The 12,943-nt window shown below is 43.8% G+C and overlaps 1 protein-coding gene across 3 annotated transcripts in view; it reads left to right on the top strand.

The window, feature by feature from the left end:
* The window catches only part of LOC138648410 (FRAS1-related extracellular matrix protein 1-like), a 153,301-nt gene that overhangs the window by 23,253 nt on the left and 117,105 nt on the right, over window positions 1–12,943 (top strand). For all 3 annotated transcript variants that reach the window (XR_011315101.1, XM_069738128.1, XM_069738129.1), the window contains exons 10-14: window positions 548–690; window positions 2,454–2,650; window positions 2,876–2,966; window positions 5,128–5,295; window positions 6,407–6,615. Coding sequence is in view for 2 of the 3 variants with exons in the window: in XM_069738128.1 (XP_069594229.1) it covers window positions 548–690; window positions 2,454–2,650; window positions 2,876–2,966; window positions 5,128–5,295; window positions 6,407–6,615 (808 nt within the window). In the remaining variant the exon portion in view is untranslated. The remainder of the gene's footprint in view (window positions 1–547; window positions 691–2,453; window positions 2,651–2,875; window positions 2,967–5,127; window positions 5,296–6,406; window positions 6,616–12,943) is intronic.

Genomic DNA, 12,943 nt, shown 5'->3' with positions numbered 1-12,943 from the left:
GAGGAGGGCGGCCATCAGGAACGTCATTCACGTTACCTTAGGGCTTGTTCACACGTTGCAGTTTTTATGGTTTTTTTTCTGTGAGGGAAAAACTCACCATTCTACCATAATAACAAAATGAATAAGCTCTGTAAAATCCTGTTCACACGTTACCTTTGATTTCTTCTCTATGTGGTGGATTTTTTACAAACACAGCATGTCCGCTCTTTCAGGACGTTTATGGCCGTTTTTCCTTATTGACATAAAAATGGGCTAGCGGGAAAAATAGGTCCAAAAAATGCATCAAAAACACCTGTAAGGAAACGAAAAGAGAATATGAAAGCATTCAGACTACGCTTCATTTGTAGTCTGTAACTATGGAGACGCATAGGTCCGCAAAGGAGCTGTAGACACCGAACGGTAGAAGAGTTTTGATTATTTGCAAAAATGTTTCAGCATTTGCTTAGATACATTGTAACTATGAAAATGGTTGAAAGGAGAACAGGATATTATCAGAATATTTTTGGTTTCCAATAATCTTCTTCCCCACTTCTTCTTCTACCTCCAGGCGTTCCTGTAGAGAGTTTCCTGCAGCGAGATCTGTTCCGTGGACTGATTTATTACAGACATTTTGGGGGAGAAATATTCCAGGACACCTTTGACTTTGTGTTATCAGATAGTCACGAACCCCCAAATTATTCAGAGAGACACGTGAGTAGCATTAGTCACCCTGCACCCCCCCGAGGAGGTCAGATGAGAGCTGGCTACTATCCGAAAGGACAGATTGTAATTAATGAGAAAGACTCAATTACCTATCAGGTCTCATTAATAATTATTAGAAGGACCACTTATTAGGAAGACTTACTAATAATCATGGGATGTGACTAATATCTATAAGGACGGGCAACATCCATGAAGAAGGACTTACTAATATTGATGAGGAGGACTTACTAATATTCATGAGGAGGGTTCAGTAATATTTAGAAGGAGGACCTACTAATTGATGAAAGTTGGGGCTAACGTTAATGAGGGGGACCAGTATTCAGGATGAACAACTGACATTCATGGTAAAGGACTAATATTCATGGGAAGAAACTGATATTCATGAGGAGGACTAACATTAATCAGGAAGACTTACTAATATTCACGAGCAGGACTTACTAATATTGATGAGAAGGATTTACTAATATTGATGAGGAGGACTTACTAATGTTGATGAGGAGGACTTACTAATGTTGATGAGGAGGACTTACTAATATTGATAAGGAGGACTTACTAATGTTGATGAGGAGGACTTACTAATGTTGATGAGGAGGACTTACTAATATTGATGAGGAGGACTTACTGATATTTATGAGGAGGACTTACTGATATTTATGAGGACGACTTAATAATATTGATGAGGAGGACTTACTAATATTGATGAGGAGGACTTACTGATATTTATGAGGACTTACTAATGTTGATGAGGAGGACTTACTAATATTGATGAGGAGGACTTACTAATATTGATGAGGAGGACGTACTGATATTGATGAGGAGGACTTACTAATATTGATGAGGAGGACTTACTGATATAGATGAGGAGGACTTACTAATGTTGATGAGGAGGACTTACTGATATTGATGAGGAGGACTTACTGATATAGATGAGGAGGACTTACTAATGTTGATGAGGAGGACTTACTAATATTGATGAGGAGGACTTACTGATATAGATGAGGAGGACTTACTAATATTGATGAGGAGGACTTACTGATATAGATGAGGAGGACTTACTAATGTTGATGAGGAGGACTTACTGATATTGATGAGGAGGACTTACTGATATAGATGAGGAGGACTTACTAATGTTGATGAGGAGAACTTACTAATATCGATGAGGAGGACTTACTAATGTTGATGAGGAGGACTTACTGATATTGATGAGGAGGACTTACTGATATTGATGAGGAGGACTTACTGATATAGATGAGGAGGACTTACTAATGTTGATGAGGAGGACTTACTAATATTGATGAGGAGGACTTACTGATATTGATGAGGAGGACTTACTAATATTGATGAGGAGGACTTACTGATATAGATGAGGAGGACTTACTAATGTTGATGAGGAGGACTTACTGATATTGATGAGGAGGACTTACTGATATAGATGAGGAGGACTTACTGATATAGATGAGGAGGACTTACTGATATTGATGAGGAGGACTTACTAATGTTGATGAGGAGGACTTACTAATATTGATGAGGAGGACTTACTAATGTTGATGAGGAGGACTTACTAATGTTGATGAGGAGAACTTACTAATATCGATGAGGAGGACTTACTAATGTTGATGAGGAGGACTTACTAATGTTGATGAGGAGGACTTATTAATGTTGATGAGGAGAACTTACAAATATCCATAAGATTCGAGCAGTATTCTGAGGAGCCCTCTGCACCCCTGAGGACTTGTCCTGTGTTTTTCTAGACGGTTGTCGTTCACATTTCTTCGGTGAAGGATCTGCTACCACGAGAGGCTTCTGGGGCCAGACGCCATATTTCGGTGAAGGAGAATGAGATCGGGCGCATCACTCGGCAGCACCTCCATTTTACCGACCCCGAGTCTCCGGCCAGCCAGCTCGTGTACACTGTCAGCACACCGCGCTCCTCCGCCACATCTCCGGGGTGAAGGTTTATTACTTGGCTCTTAGGGGTGACGACTGTGGGGTCATCGGTCCGTACAGGATTCCCTGATTCTGAATGTAAAGTTGTTTCTACATTATTGACAACAAGCGACGATCCGTCCCAAGAATCGCAGCACAACTCTATACATATAGACATACATACACATACATACATTTATAGCCATGAACTCTGAACAATCAGTGGTGTCCTCCTTCCTTTTTGTAGCCGTCAAGATGCCGGGAAGCTGATATTTCTGGACACCTCAAACCTGTTAGAAAAGGATCCATCAATTTCCAGCCTCAGTTCCTTCACGCAGGTAAACATGAGGGGTGACCCCATATCTGCATTCAGACACCTCAAAACACTTTAAAGGGGATTTTTTTGCAGCTCTATTCAACGGAGGCTGCGGCCATTCCTGCCTGTCTGGTGGCCTGGAGCCCCTTTGTGCAAGGAAGATTTAGCAGGGGATGCAGTGAATTTCGAAATGAGTAAATGGTTGATTGGAATTTTTGTTTTATTTTTATAACATTTTACAAAAAATCCTTTACTTTATTTTTTAGTCTCCATCGGGGACTTGAATTTGCAATAATTTGATTGCTATATATACATATTGTGGTGCAGCGGGGTTGGTGCAGTGTGACAGATAGGCAGTGACCACAGGAAAGTTCAAAACAAAGTGTGTTTAATGTCCAACGTAAATCACAAATTAAAAACAAATAATATCCTCCAGATTGCAACCGGGAGTCAAGACCGGTTGCCGTGGATGACTGTGCCGCCGTGTCACGCTGAGGGGTGCCAGGCGTTTTGGATTCGCTTGGCTCCATGTTGCTTCACACAAGCCAAATCTTGCAGAGCCACCTGCTCTGCCATTTGCAAAGCAAGACTGACCCACCCAACCCTTTGCTGCGGGGTTTTTAAATGGAATCTGCGGCCATGGGCCCCTTGTAAGACCCGGCCTGGAGAGAGCGAACTGCCCCACTACCACTGATCATAATATTGGGAAATGAACATCACAAAAACAAAACCCCAAAAACGATAATAGCTTTTTTTTTTTCTTCTCACCACTTTACCCCAGTTACATGGTAAAGTGAATGAAGTCATTCGAAACTACAACTCGTCCTGCAAAAAAAAAAGAAACTAAAAAAAGTGCAAAATAAGCCCTCGCACGTAGCTATGTGGGCGGAAAAATAAAAAAAAGGTTATGGCCATGTAATGACCAGAGGTCCGAATATGATCCAGTGAGTCACAAACCAAGACCAAGGCAGAAATCTCCAACGGTATTTACTCAAAGGCAAAATAATCAAGGTAATATGGAGAATATTAAGGCAGATGCACCCCAAAGATACACTAGCTCAGCAGCAGCTAAAATCACTGTGCCACTCCAAGATCTCCTGAGAACTGTATACTACAACAGACTAGTAAGAAATTTACCTAACAGGCAACTAAAAAACAGGAACAAGTGTAAATTGAATGTAGTGTTATTAAGGGAGCCCCTGGAATGGCACATTGAGTATAACTTACACAACTCTAATATAAGATACACCTCTAAAGTAACAACTTAACACTCTGAGCAGAGATACCCGGGTATCTATAACTATGGTACCGTATCCTGAGATAGATTTCCTCTCAGGCAGGAATCCGCACAGGCTGTAGCCAGTTCATATCTTCAGCGCCAATAAGTTACAGCAAGCTCCTCTTGTCTTGTCGGCCGATGCCGAGCCCAAACGCCGGGGACTTAGTTAGGGATCTCACGATGTTGTCTCTGCTTCTGTAGCTCCTAGGAATGCTTCCACGACAATCCGTCCGTCTCTGTATCAGCCGTCTGTCCAGACTTGTTCCTCCACTCAATGCACAGGGAATCCACAGACTTCCAAATTCGTACTGGGTTCTTAGTAAAGTCTCAGTCTTTTCTTAGATAAAGGGTTAGCTCTTCTCCAGGAAACGTTAGCAACACAAGTCTCTCACAGAGTTAAACAAAAGGTTAGCTCTTCTCCAGGGGAACGTTAGCAACAAAAAGTCTCTCAAAAGCTTCTTTTCCTCCAAAAACACTTGCAGTAAATCCACACACAGTCTCTTTTTTTAAGATCTCACAGCAGCTTCTCCTTTGCTTCCCGCCTTTTCTCTCTCAGCTCTCACTTCCTAGTTTCACTTCACACACGAGACACTGGACCCCACCCCCCAGCACACATTGTCTCTGGGAGTTTTGCACTGTCTGTCTTCTGCTGCAACAGGCAAAAACCACAGGGTCCTAGTGCCCTCTCAGTGGGACTACAGTTCACCCTCTTACAGCCATTGGTAGAATGGGAGGAAAAAACTAAATGCAAACATGAAAATTGACCAGGGGTGGAATGGGTTAGGAAGCCGTGGCAATCTGCTTTATGTAGGGCGAGGACAGGGGCAGATACAATGATTTCTCATGTCTGGGGTTTTGTTACATTGTATGTGATACTGTTATATTAATGTCTCCCTGCCCCCAGCACGCCGTGAACCACATGAAGGTGGCCTACATGCCCCCCATAGAGGACATCGGTCCCGATCCTCTGCACGTCCAGTTTGAGTTTTCCGTTAGTGACCAGCATGGCGGACGTCTGACCGGACTCATATTCAACATAACAGTCATTCCTGTGGATGATCAGGCACCAAAGGTGACGGCATTACACTTTCTGTAACCCACATGACATAGTGGCCGGTGGTCCCGTACACCGGTGCGGTCGAGCATGTCCCAAGCTGAAAACGGGGTGGGATTTATGCAAACCCCACATTAAAGCTTAAATTGACTTCTCACAGCTGAGAATTTGCTACAGTATCATCCACACAATCTTTTGCGAGCTGAAAACATTTATCATTCATTTTGTGCCCGTTTTATAAAAAATGGCGCACAGCTGATATACACGTAACTAAGAAGTAAAACAGACACAAAGGGGCAAATAGCACATTTCTAAACTGTCCTACCCCAGATTTCTGGCCCAAACTTTGTAGACAAACTAACCACTTTGCAAAGTTCTTTTTTTCCATAACTTTACAGAATCACAGATCACACAATATTGAAAATGTTTGAAGAAGCCGTTCAATGTGGCGGATATGACGTTGTAGGGGTCACTGGTTCCTCTGAGCTCTGTATGTGCAGCGCGTCTATAGCATATGATGCATTGACGTGATGGAGATTCCTGATTTCCTGGGATCCCCCCTCTTAGGCCCCTTTTACACATCAGTTTTTTGCCATCAGTCACCATCCGGCGAATTTTGAAAGAAACGGATCTGAACTTTTACCAAAGCTGCCGCCGGATCCATTTTTTTCTCATAGACTTATTAACGATGGATGGTCTCACGTTTCATTCGTTTTTCACCGGATGCTTCGAAAATTGTTTATCCGGTGGCCGGAGAATAGGGACATAGTGATGTTTTTTGTGTCCGTCGAAAAAACGCACAGCGACGGATCCATGGCCATCTACCGTTTGCTAGAATGGAAGCCTATGGTGCCGGATCCGTCAAATGACAGAATCCGGCGACGGATTCCGTTTTTTTTAACTGAGCATGCTCCGATTTTTTTAGGATCCAATTAGCTGGATCAGCTAGTCGGATCCGGCAAAAAAACGGATCCGTCTCATCAGTTTTCCATAATCTGCGACGGATCCGTTTTTTTCAAAATTCGACAGATTGTGACTGATGGCAAAAAACTGATGTGTGATAGCAGCCTTACCGGTGTGACCGTTACAATGTATCATTCTATAACATTCCAATGATTCTATTCTTCAGATTTCCACCCACCCTGTAAGGACAGAGGAGGGGGCCAGCTGTCTCATCACTGGTGAAAGTCTTATCATTTCTGATGAAGACACAAAAAGTGAGAATCTGAAAATCAGACTGAAATCTGGACCCCGGCACGGGAATCTGGAGCTTCATGGCGTCCCAATAACTGAGGGGAGCACATTCAGCCTGGAGGAGCTGCGAACCTACAAAGTCCGGTACGAAATCAGCGCAAAAATGCATTAATATTATCAGGAGAGTGAACGACTGATGGAAGAATAACCTTACATTATTATTGGCCTGTACCCCAAGGGTCATTATCCTGTACCCCAAGGGTCATTATCCTGTACCAAAAGAGTCAGCATCATTATCCTGCACCCCAAGTGTCATTATCCTGCACCCCAAGTGTCATTATCCTGTACCCTAAGAGTCATTATCCTGTACCCCAAGGGTCATTATCCTGTACCCCAGGAGTCAGCATCATTATCCTGTACCCCAAATGTCATTATCCTGTACCCCAAGGGTCATTATCCTGTACCAAAAGAGTCAGCATCATTATCCTGTACCCCAAGGGTCATTATCCTGTACCCCAAGTGTCTTTATCCTGTACCCCAAGAGTCATTATCCTGTACCAAAAGAGTCAGCATCATTATCCTGTACCCCAAGGGTCATTATCCTGTACCCCAAGGGTCATTATCCTGTACCAAAAGAGTCAGCATCATTATCCTGCACCCCAAGTGTCATTATCCTGCACCCCAAGTGTCATTATCCTGTACCCTAAGAGTCATTATCCTGTACCCCAAGGGTCATTATCCTGTACCCCAGGAGTCAGCATCATTATCCTGTACCCCAAATGTCATTATCCTGTACCCCAAGGGTCATTATCCTGTACCAAAAGAGTCAGCATCATTATCCTGTACCCTAAGGGTCATTATCCTGTACCCCAAGTGTTTTTATCCTGTACCCCAAGAGTCATTATCCTGTACCAAAAGAGTCAGCATTATTATCCTGTACCCCAAGTGTCATTATCCTGTACCCCAAGGGTCATTATCCTGTACCAAAAGAGTCAGCATCATTATCCTGTACCCCAAGGGTCATTATCCTGTACCCCAAGTGTCTTTATCCTGTACCCCAAGAGTCATTATCCTGTACCAAAAGAGTCAGCATTATTATCCTGTACCCCAAGTGTCATTATCCTGTACCCCAAGGGTCATTATCCTGTACCCCAAGGGTCATTATCCTGTACCAAAAGAGTCAGCATCATTATCCTGTACCCCAAGTGTCATTATCCTGTACCCCGGGCCCAAGAGTCATTATCCTGTACCAAAAGAGTCAGCATTATTATCCTGTACCCCAAGTGTCATTATCCTGTACCCCAAGGGTCATTATCCTGTACCCCAAGGGTCATTATCCTGTACCAAGAGTCATTATCCTGTACCAAAAGAGTCAGCATCATTATCCTGTACCCCAAGGGTCATTATCCTGTACCCCAAGTGTCATTATCCTGTACCTCAAGAGTCATTATCCTGTACCAAAAGAGTCAGCATTATTATCCTGTACCCCAAGTGTCATTACCCTGTACCCCAAGAGTCATTATCCTGTACCAAAAGAGTCAGCATTATTATCCTGTACCCCAAGTGTCATTATCCTGTACCCCAAGAGTCATTATTCTGTACCAAAAGAGTCAGCATTATTATCCTGTACCCCAAGTGTCATTATCCTGTACCAAGAGTCATTATCCTGTACCAAAAGAGTCAGCATTATTATCCTGTACCCCAAGTGTCATTATCCTGTACCCCAAGTGCTATTATCCTGTACCCCAAGAGTCAGCATCATTATCCTGTACCCCAAGGGTCATTATCCTGTACCCCAAGGGTCATTATCCTGTACCCCAAGTGTTATTATCCTGTACCCCAAGTGTCATTATCCTGTACCCCAAGTGTCATTATCCTGTACCCCAAGAGTCAGCATCATTATCCTGTACCCCAAGAGTCATTATCCTGTACCCCGAGTGTCAGTGTCATTATCCTGTACCCCAAGAGTCATTATCCTGTACCCCGAGTGTCAGTGTCATTATCCTGTACCCCAAGAGTCAGCATCATTATCCTGTACCCCAAGTGTCATTATCCTGTACCCCAAGAGTCAGCATCATTATCCTGTACCCCAAGAGTCATTATCCTGTACCCCGAGTGTCAGTGTCATTATCCTGTACCCCAAGAGTCATTATCCTGTACCCCAAGTGTTATTATCCTGTACTCCAAGTGTTATTATCCTGTACCCCAAGAGTCATTATCCTGTACCCCAAGAGTCATTATCCTGTACCCCAAGAGTCATTATCTTGTACCCCAAGGGTCATTATCCTGTACCCCAAGAGTCATTATCCTGTACCCCAAGTGTTATTATCCTGTACTCCAAGTGTTATTATCCTGTACTCCAAGAGTCATTATCCTGTACCCCAAGAGTCATTATCCTGTACCCCAAGAGTCATTATCTTGTACCCCAAGAGTCATTATCCTGTACCCCAAGTGCTATTATCCTGTACCCCGAGTGTCAGTGTCATTATCCTGTACCCCAAGTGTCATTATCCTGTACCCCAAGAGTCATTATCCTGTACCCCAAGGGTCATTATCCTGTACCCCAAGTGTCATTATCCTGTACCCCAAGTGTCATTATCCTGTACTCCAAGTGTTATTATCCTGTACCCCAAGTGTCATTATCCTGTACCCCAAGAGTCATTATCCTGTACCCCAAGAGTCATTATCCTGTACCCCAAGAGTCATTATCTTGTACCCCAAGGGTCATTATCCTGTACCCCAAGTGTCATTATCCTGTACCCCAAGAGTCAGCATCATTATCCTGTACCCCAAGAGTCATTATCCTGTACCCCAAGTGCTATTATCCTGTACCCCGAGTGTCAGTGTCATTATCCTGTACCCCAAGTGTCATTATCCTGTACCCCAAGAGTCATTATCCTGTACCCCAAGTGTCATTATCCTGTACTCCAAGTGTCATTATCCTGTACCCCAAGAGTCATTATCCTGTACTCCAAGTGTCATTATCCTGTACCCCAAGTGTTATTATCCTGTACCCCAAGAGTCATTATCCTGTACCCCAAGTGTCATTATCCTGTACTCCAAGTGTCATTATCCTGTACTCCAAGTGTCATTATCCTGTACCCCAAGAGTCATTATCCTGTACTCCAAGTGTCATTATCCTGTACTCCAAGTGTTATTATCCTGTACCCCAAGAGTCATTATCCTGTACCCCAAGTGTCATTATCCTGTACTCCAAGTGTCATTATCCTGTACCCCAAGAGTCATTATCCTGTACTCCAAGTGTCATTATCCTGTACCCCAAGTGTCATTATCCTGTACCCCAAGAGTCATTATCCTGTACTCCAAGTGTCATTATCCTGTACCCCAAGTGTTATTATCCTGTACCCCAAGTGTCATTATCCTGTACTCCAAGTGTCATTATCCTGTACTCCAAGTGTCATTATCCTGTACCCCAAGTGTTATTATCCTGTACCCCGAGTGTCAGTGTCATTATCCTGTACCCCAAGAGTCAGCATCATTATCCTGTACCCCAAGAGTCATTATCCTGTACCCCAAGTGTCATTATCCTGTACCCCAAGAGTCAGCATCATTATCCTGTACCCCAAGAGTCATTATCCTGTACCCCAAGTGCTATTATCCTGTACCCCGAGTGTCAGTGTCATTATCCTGTACCCCAAGTGTCATTATCCTGTACCCCAAGAGTCATTATCCTGTACCCCAAGAGTCATTATCCTGTACCCCAAGTGTTATTATCCTGTACCCCAAGAGTCATTATCCTGTACCCCAAGAGTCATTATCCTGTACCCCAAGTGTTATTATCCTGTACCCCAGGAGTCATTATCCTGTACCCCAAGGGTCATTATCCTGTACCCCAAGTGTCATTATCCTGTACCCCAAGAGTCAGCATCATTATCCTGTACCCCAAGAGTCATTATCCTGTACCCCAAGAGTCATTATCCTGTACCCCAAGGGTCATTATCCTGTACCCCAAGAGTCATTATCCTGTACCCCAAGGGTCATTATCCTGTACCCCAAGTGTCATTATCCTGTACCCCAAGAGTCAGCATCATTATCCTGTACCCCAAGAGTCATTATCCTGTACCCCAAGTGCTATTATCCTGTACCCCAAGAGTCATTATCCTGTACCAAAAGAGTCAGCATCATTATCCTGTACCCCAAGAGTCATTATCCTGTACCCCAAGTGCTATTATCCTGTACCCCAAGAGTCATTATCCTGTACCCCAAGTGCTATTATCCTGTACCCCAAGTGTCATTATCCTGTACCCCAAGAGTCAGCATCATTATCCTGTACCCCAAGTGTCATTATCCTGTACCCCAAGGGTCATTATCCTGTACCCCAAGGGTCATTATCCTGTACCCCAAGTGTCATTATCCTGTACCAAGAGTCATTATCCTGTACCAAAAGAGTCAGCATTATTATCCTGTACCCCAAGTGTCATTATCCTGTACCCCAAGGGTCATTATCCTGTACCCCAAGGGTCATTATCCTGTACCCCAAGTGTCATTATCCTGTACCAAGAGTCATTATCCTGTACCAAAAGAGTCAGCATTATTATCCTGTACCCCAAGTGTCATTATCCTGTACCCCAAGGGTCATTATCCTGTACCCCAAGGGTCATTATCCTGTACCCCAAGTGTCATTATCCTGTACCAAGAGTCATTATCCTGTACCAAAAGAGTCAGCATTATTATCCTGTACCCCAAGTGTCATTATCCTGTACCCCAAGAGTCATTATCCTGTACCAAAAGAGTCAGCATTATTATCCTGTACCCCAAGTGTCATTATCCTGTACCCCAAGTGCTATTATCCTGTACCCCAAGAGTCAGCATCATTATCCTGTACCCCAAGAGTCATTATCCTGTACCCCAAGTGTTATTATCCTGTACTCCAAGTGTTATTATCCTGTACCCCGAGTGTCAGTGTCATTATCCTGTACCCCAAGAGTCAGCATCATTATCCTGTACCCCAAGAGTCATTATCCTGTACCCCAAGAGTCATTATCCTGTACCCCAAGTGTTATTATCCTGTACCCCAAGAGTCATTATCCTGTACCCCAAGAGTCATTATCCTGTACCCCAAGTGTTATTATCCTGTACCCCAAGAGTCATTATCCTGTACCCCAAGAGTCATTATCCTGTACCCCAAGGGTCATTATCCTGTACCCCAAGTGTCATTATCCTGTACCCCAAGAGTCAGCATCATTATCCTGTACCCCAAGAGTCATTATCCTGTACCCCAAGAGTCATTATCCTGTACCCCAAGGGTCATTATCCTGTACCCCAAGAGTCATTATCCTGTACCCCAAGGGTCATTATCCTGTACCCCAAGTGTCATTATCCTGTACCCCAAGAGTCAGCATCATTATCCTGTACCCCAAGAGTCATTATCCTGTACCCCGAGTGTCAGTGTCATTATCCTGTACCCCAAGAGTCATTATCCTGTACCCCAAGTGTTATTATCCTGTACCCCAAGAGTCATTATCCTGTACCCCAACGGTCATTATCCTGTACCCCAAGTGTCATTATCCTGTACCCCAAGAGTCATTATCCTGTACCCCAAGAGTCATTATCCTGTACCCCAAGAGTCATTATCTTGTACCCCAAGGGTCATTATCCTGTACCCCAAGTGTCATTATCCTGTACCCCAAGAGTCAGCATCATTATCCTGTACCCCAAGAGTCATTATCCTGTACCCCAAGTGCTATTATCCTGTACCCCGAGTGTCAGTGTCATTATCCTGTACCCCAAGTGTCATTATCCTGTACCCCAAGAGTCATTATCCTGTACCCCAAGTGTCATTATCCTGTACCCCAAGTGTTATTATCCTGTACCCCAAGTGTCATTATCCTGTACTCCAAGTGTCATTATCCTGTACTCCAAGTGTCATTATCCTGTACCCCAAGTGTTATTATCCTGTACCCCGAGTGTCAGTGTCATTATCCTGTACCCCAAGAGTCAGCATCATTATCCTGTACCCCAAGAGTCATTATCCTGTACCCCAAGTGTCATTATCCTGTACCCCAAGAGTCAGCATCATTATCCTGTACCCCAAGAGTCATTATCCTGTACCCCAAGTGCTATTATCCTGTATCCCGAGTGTCAGTGTCATTATCCTGTACCCCAAGTGTCATTATCCTGTACCCCAAGAGTCATTATCCTGTACCCCAAGAGTCATTATCCTGTACCCCAAGTGTTATTATCCTGTACCCCAAGAGTCATTATCCTGTACCCCAAGAGTCATTATCCTGTACCCCAAGTGTTATTATCCTGTACCCCAAGAGTCATTATCCTGTACCCCAAGAGTCATTATCATGTACCCCAAGAGTCATTATCCTGTACCCCAAGGGTCATTATCCTGTACCCCAAGTGTCATTATCCTGTACCCCAAGAGTCAGCATCATTATCCTGTACCCCAAGAGTCATTATCCTGTACCCCAAGAGTCATTATCCTGTACCCCAAGGGTCATTA

Source organism: Ranitomeya imitator, chromosome 8, assembly GCF_032444005.1.
Source record: "Ranitomeya imitator isolate aRanImi1 chromosome 8, aRanImi1.pri, whole genome shotgun sequence".
NCBI lineage: Eukaryota > Metazoa > Chordata > Amphibia > Anura > Dendrobatidae > Ranitomeya > Ranitomeya imitator.
The sequence above is the reverse complement of the archived record's forward strand: the minus strand, read 5'-3'. Positions and strand labels throughout refer to the sequence as shown.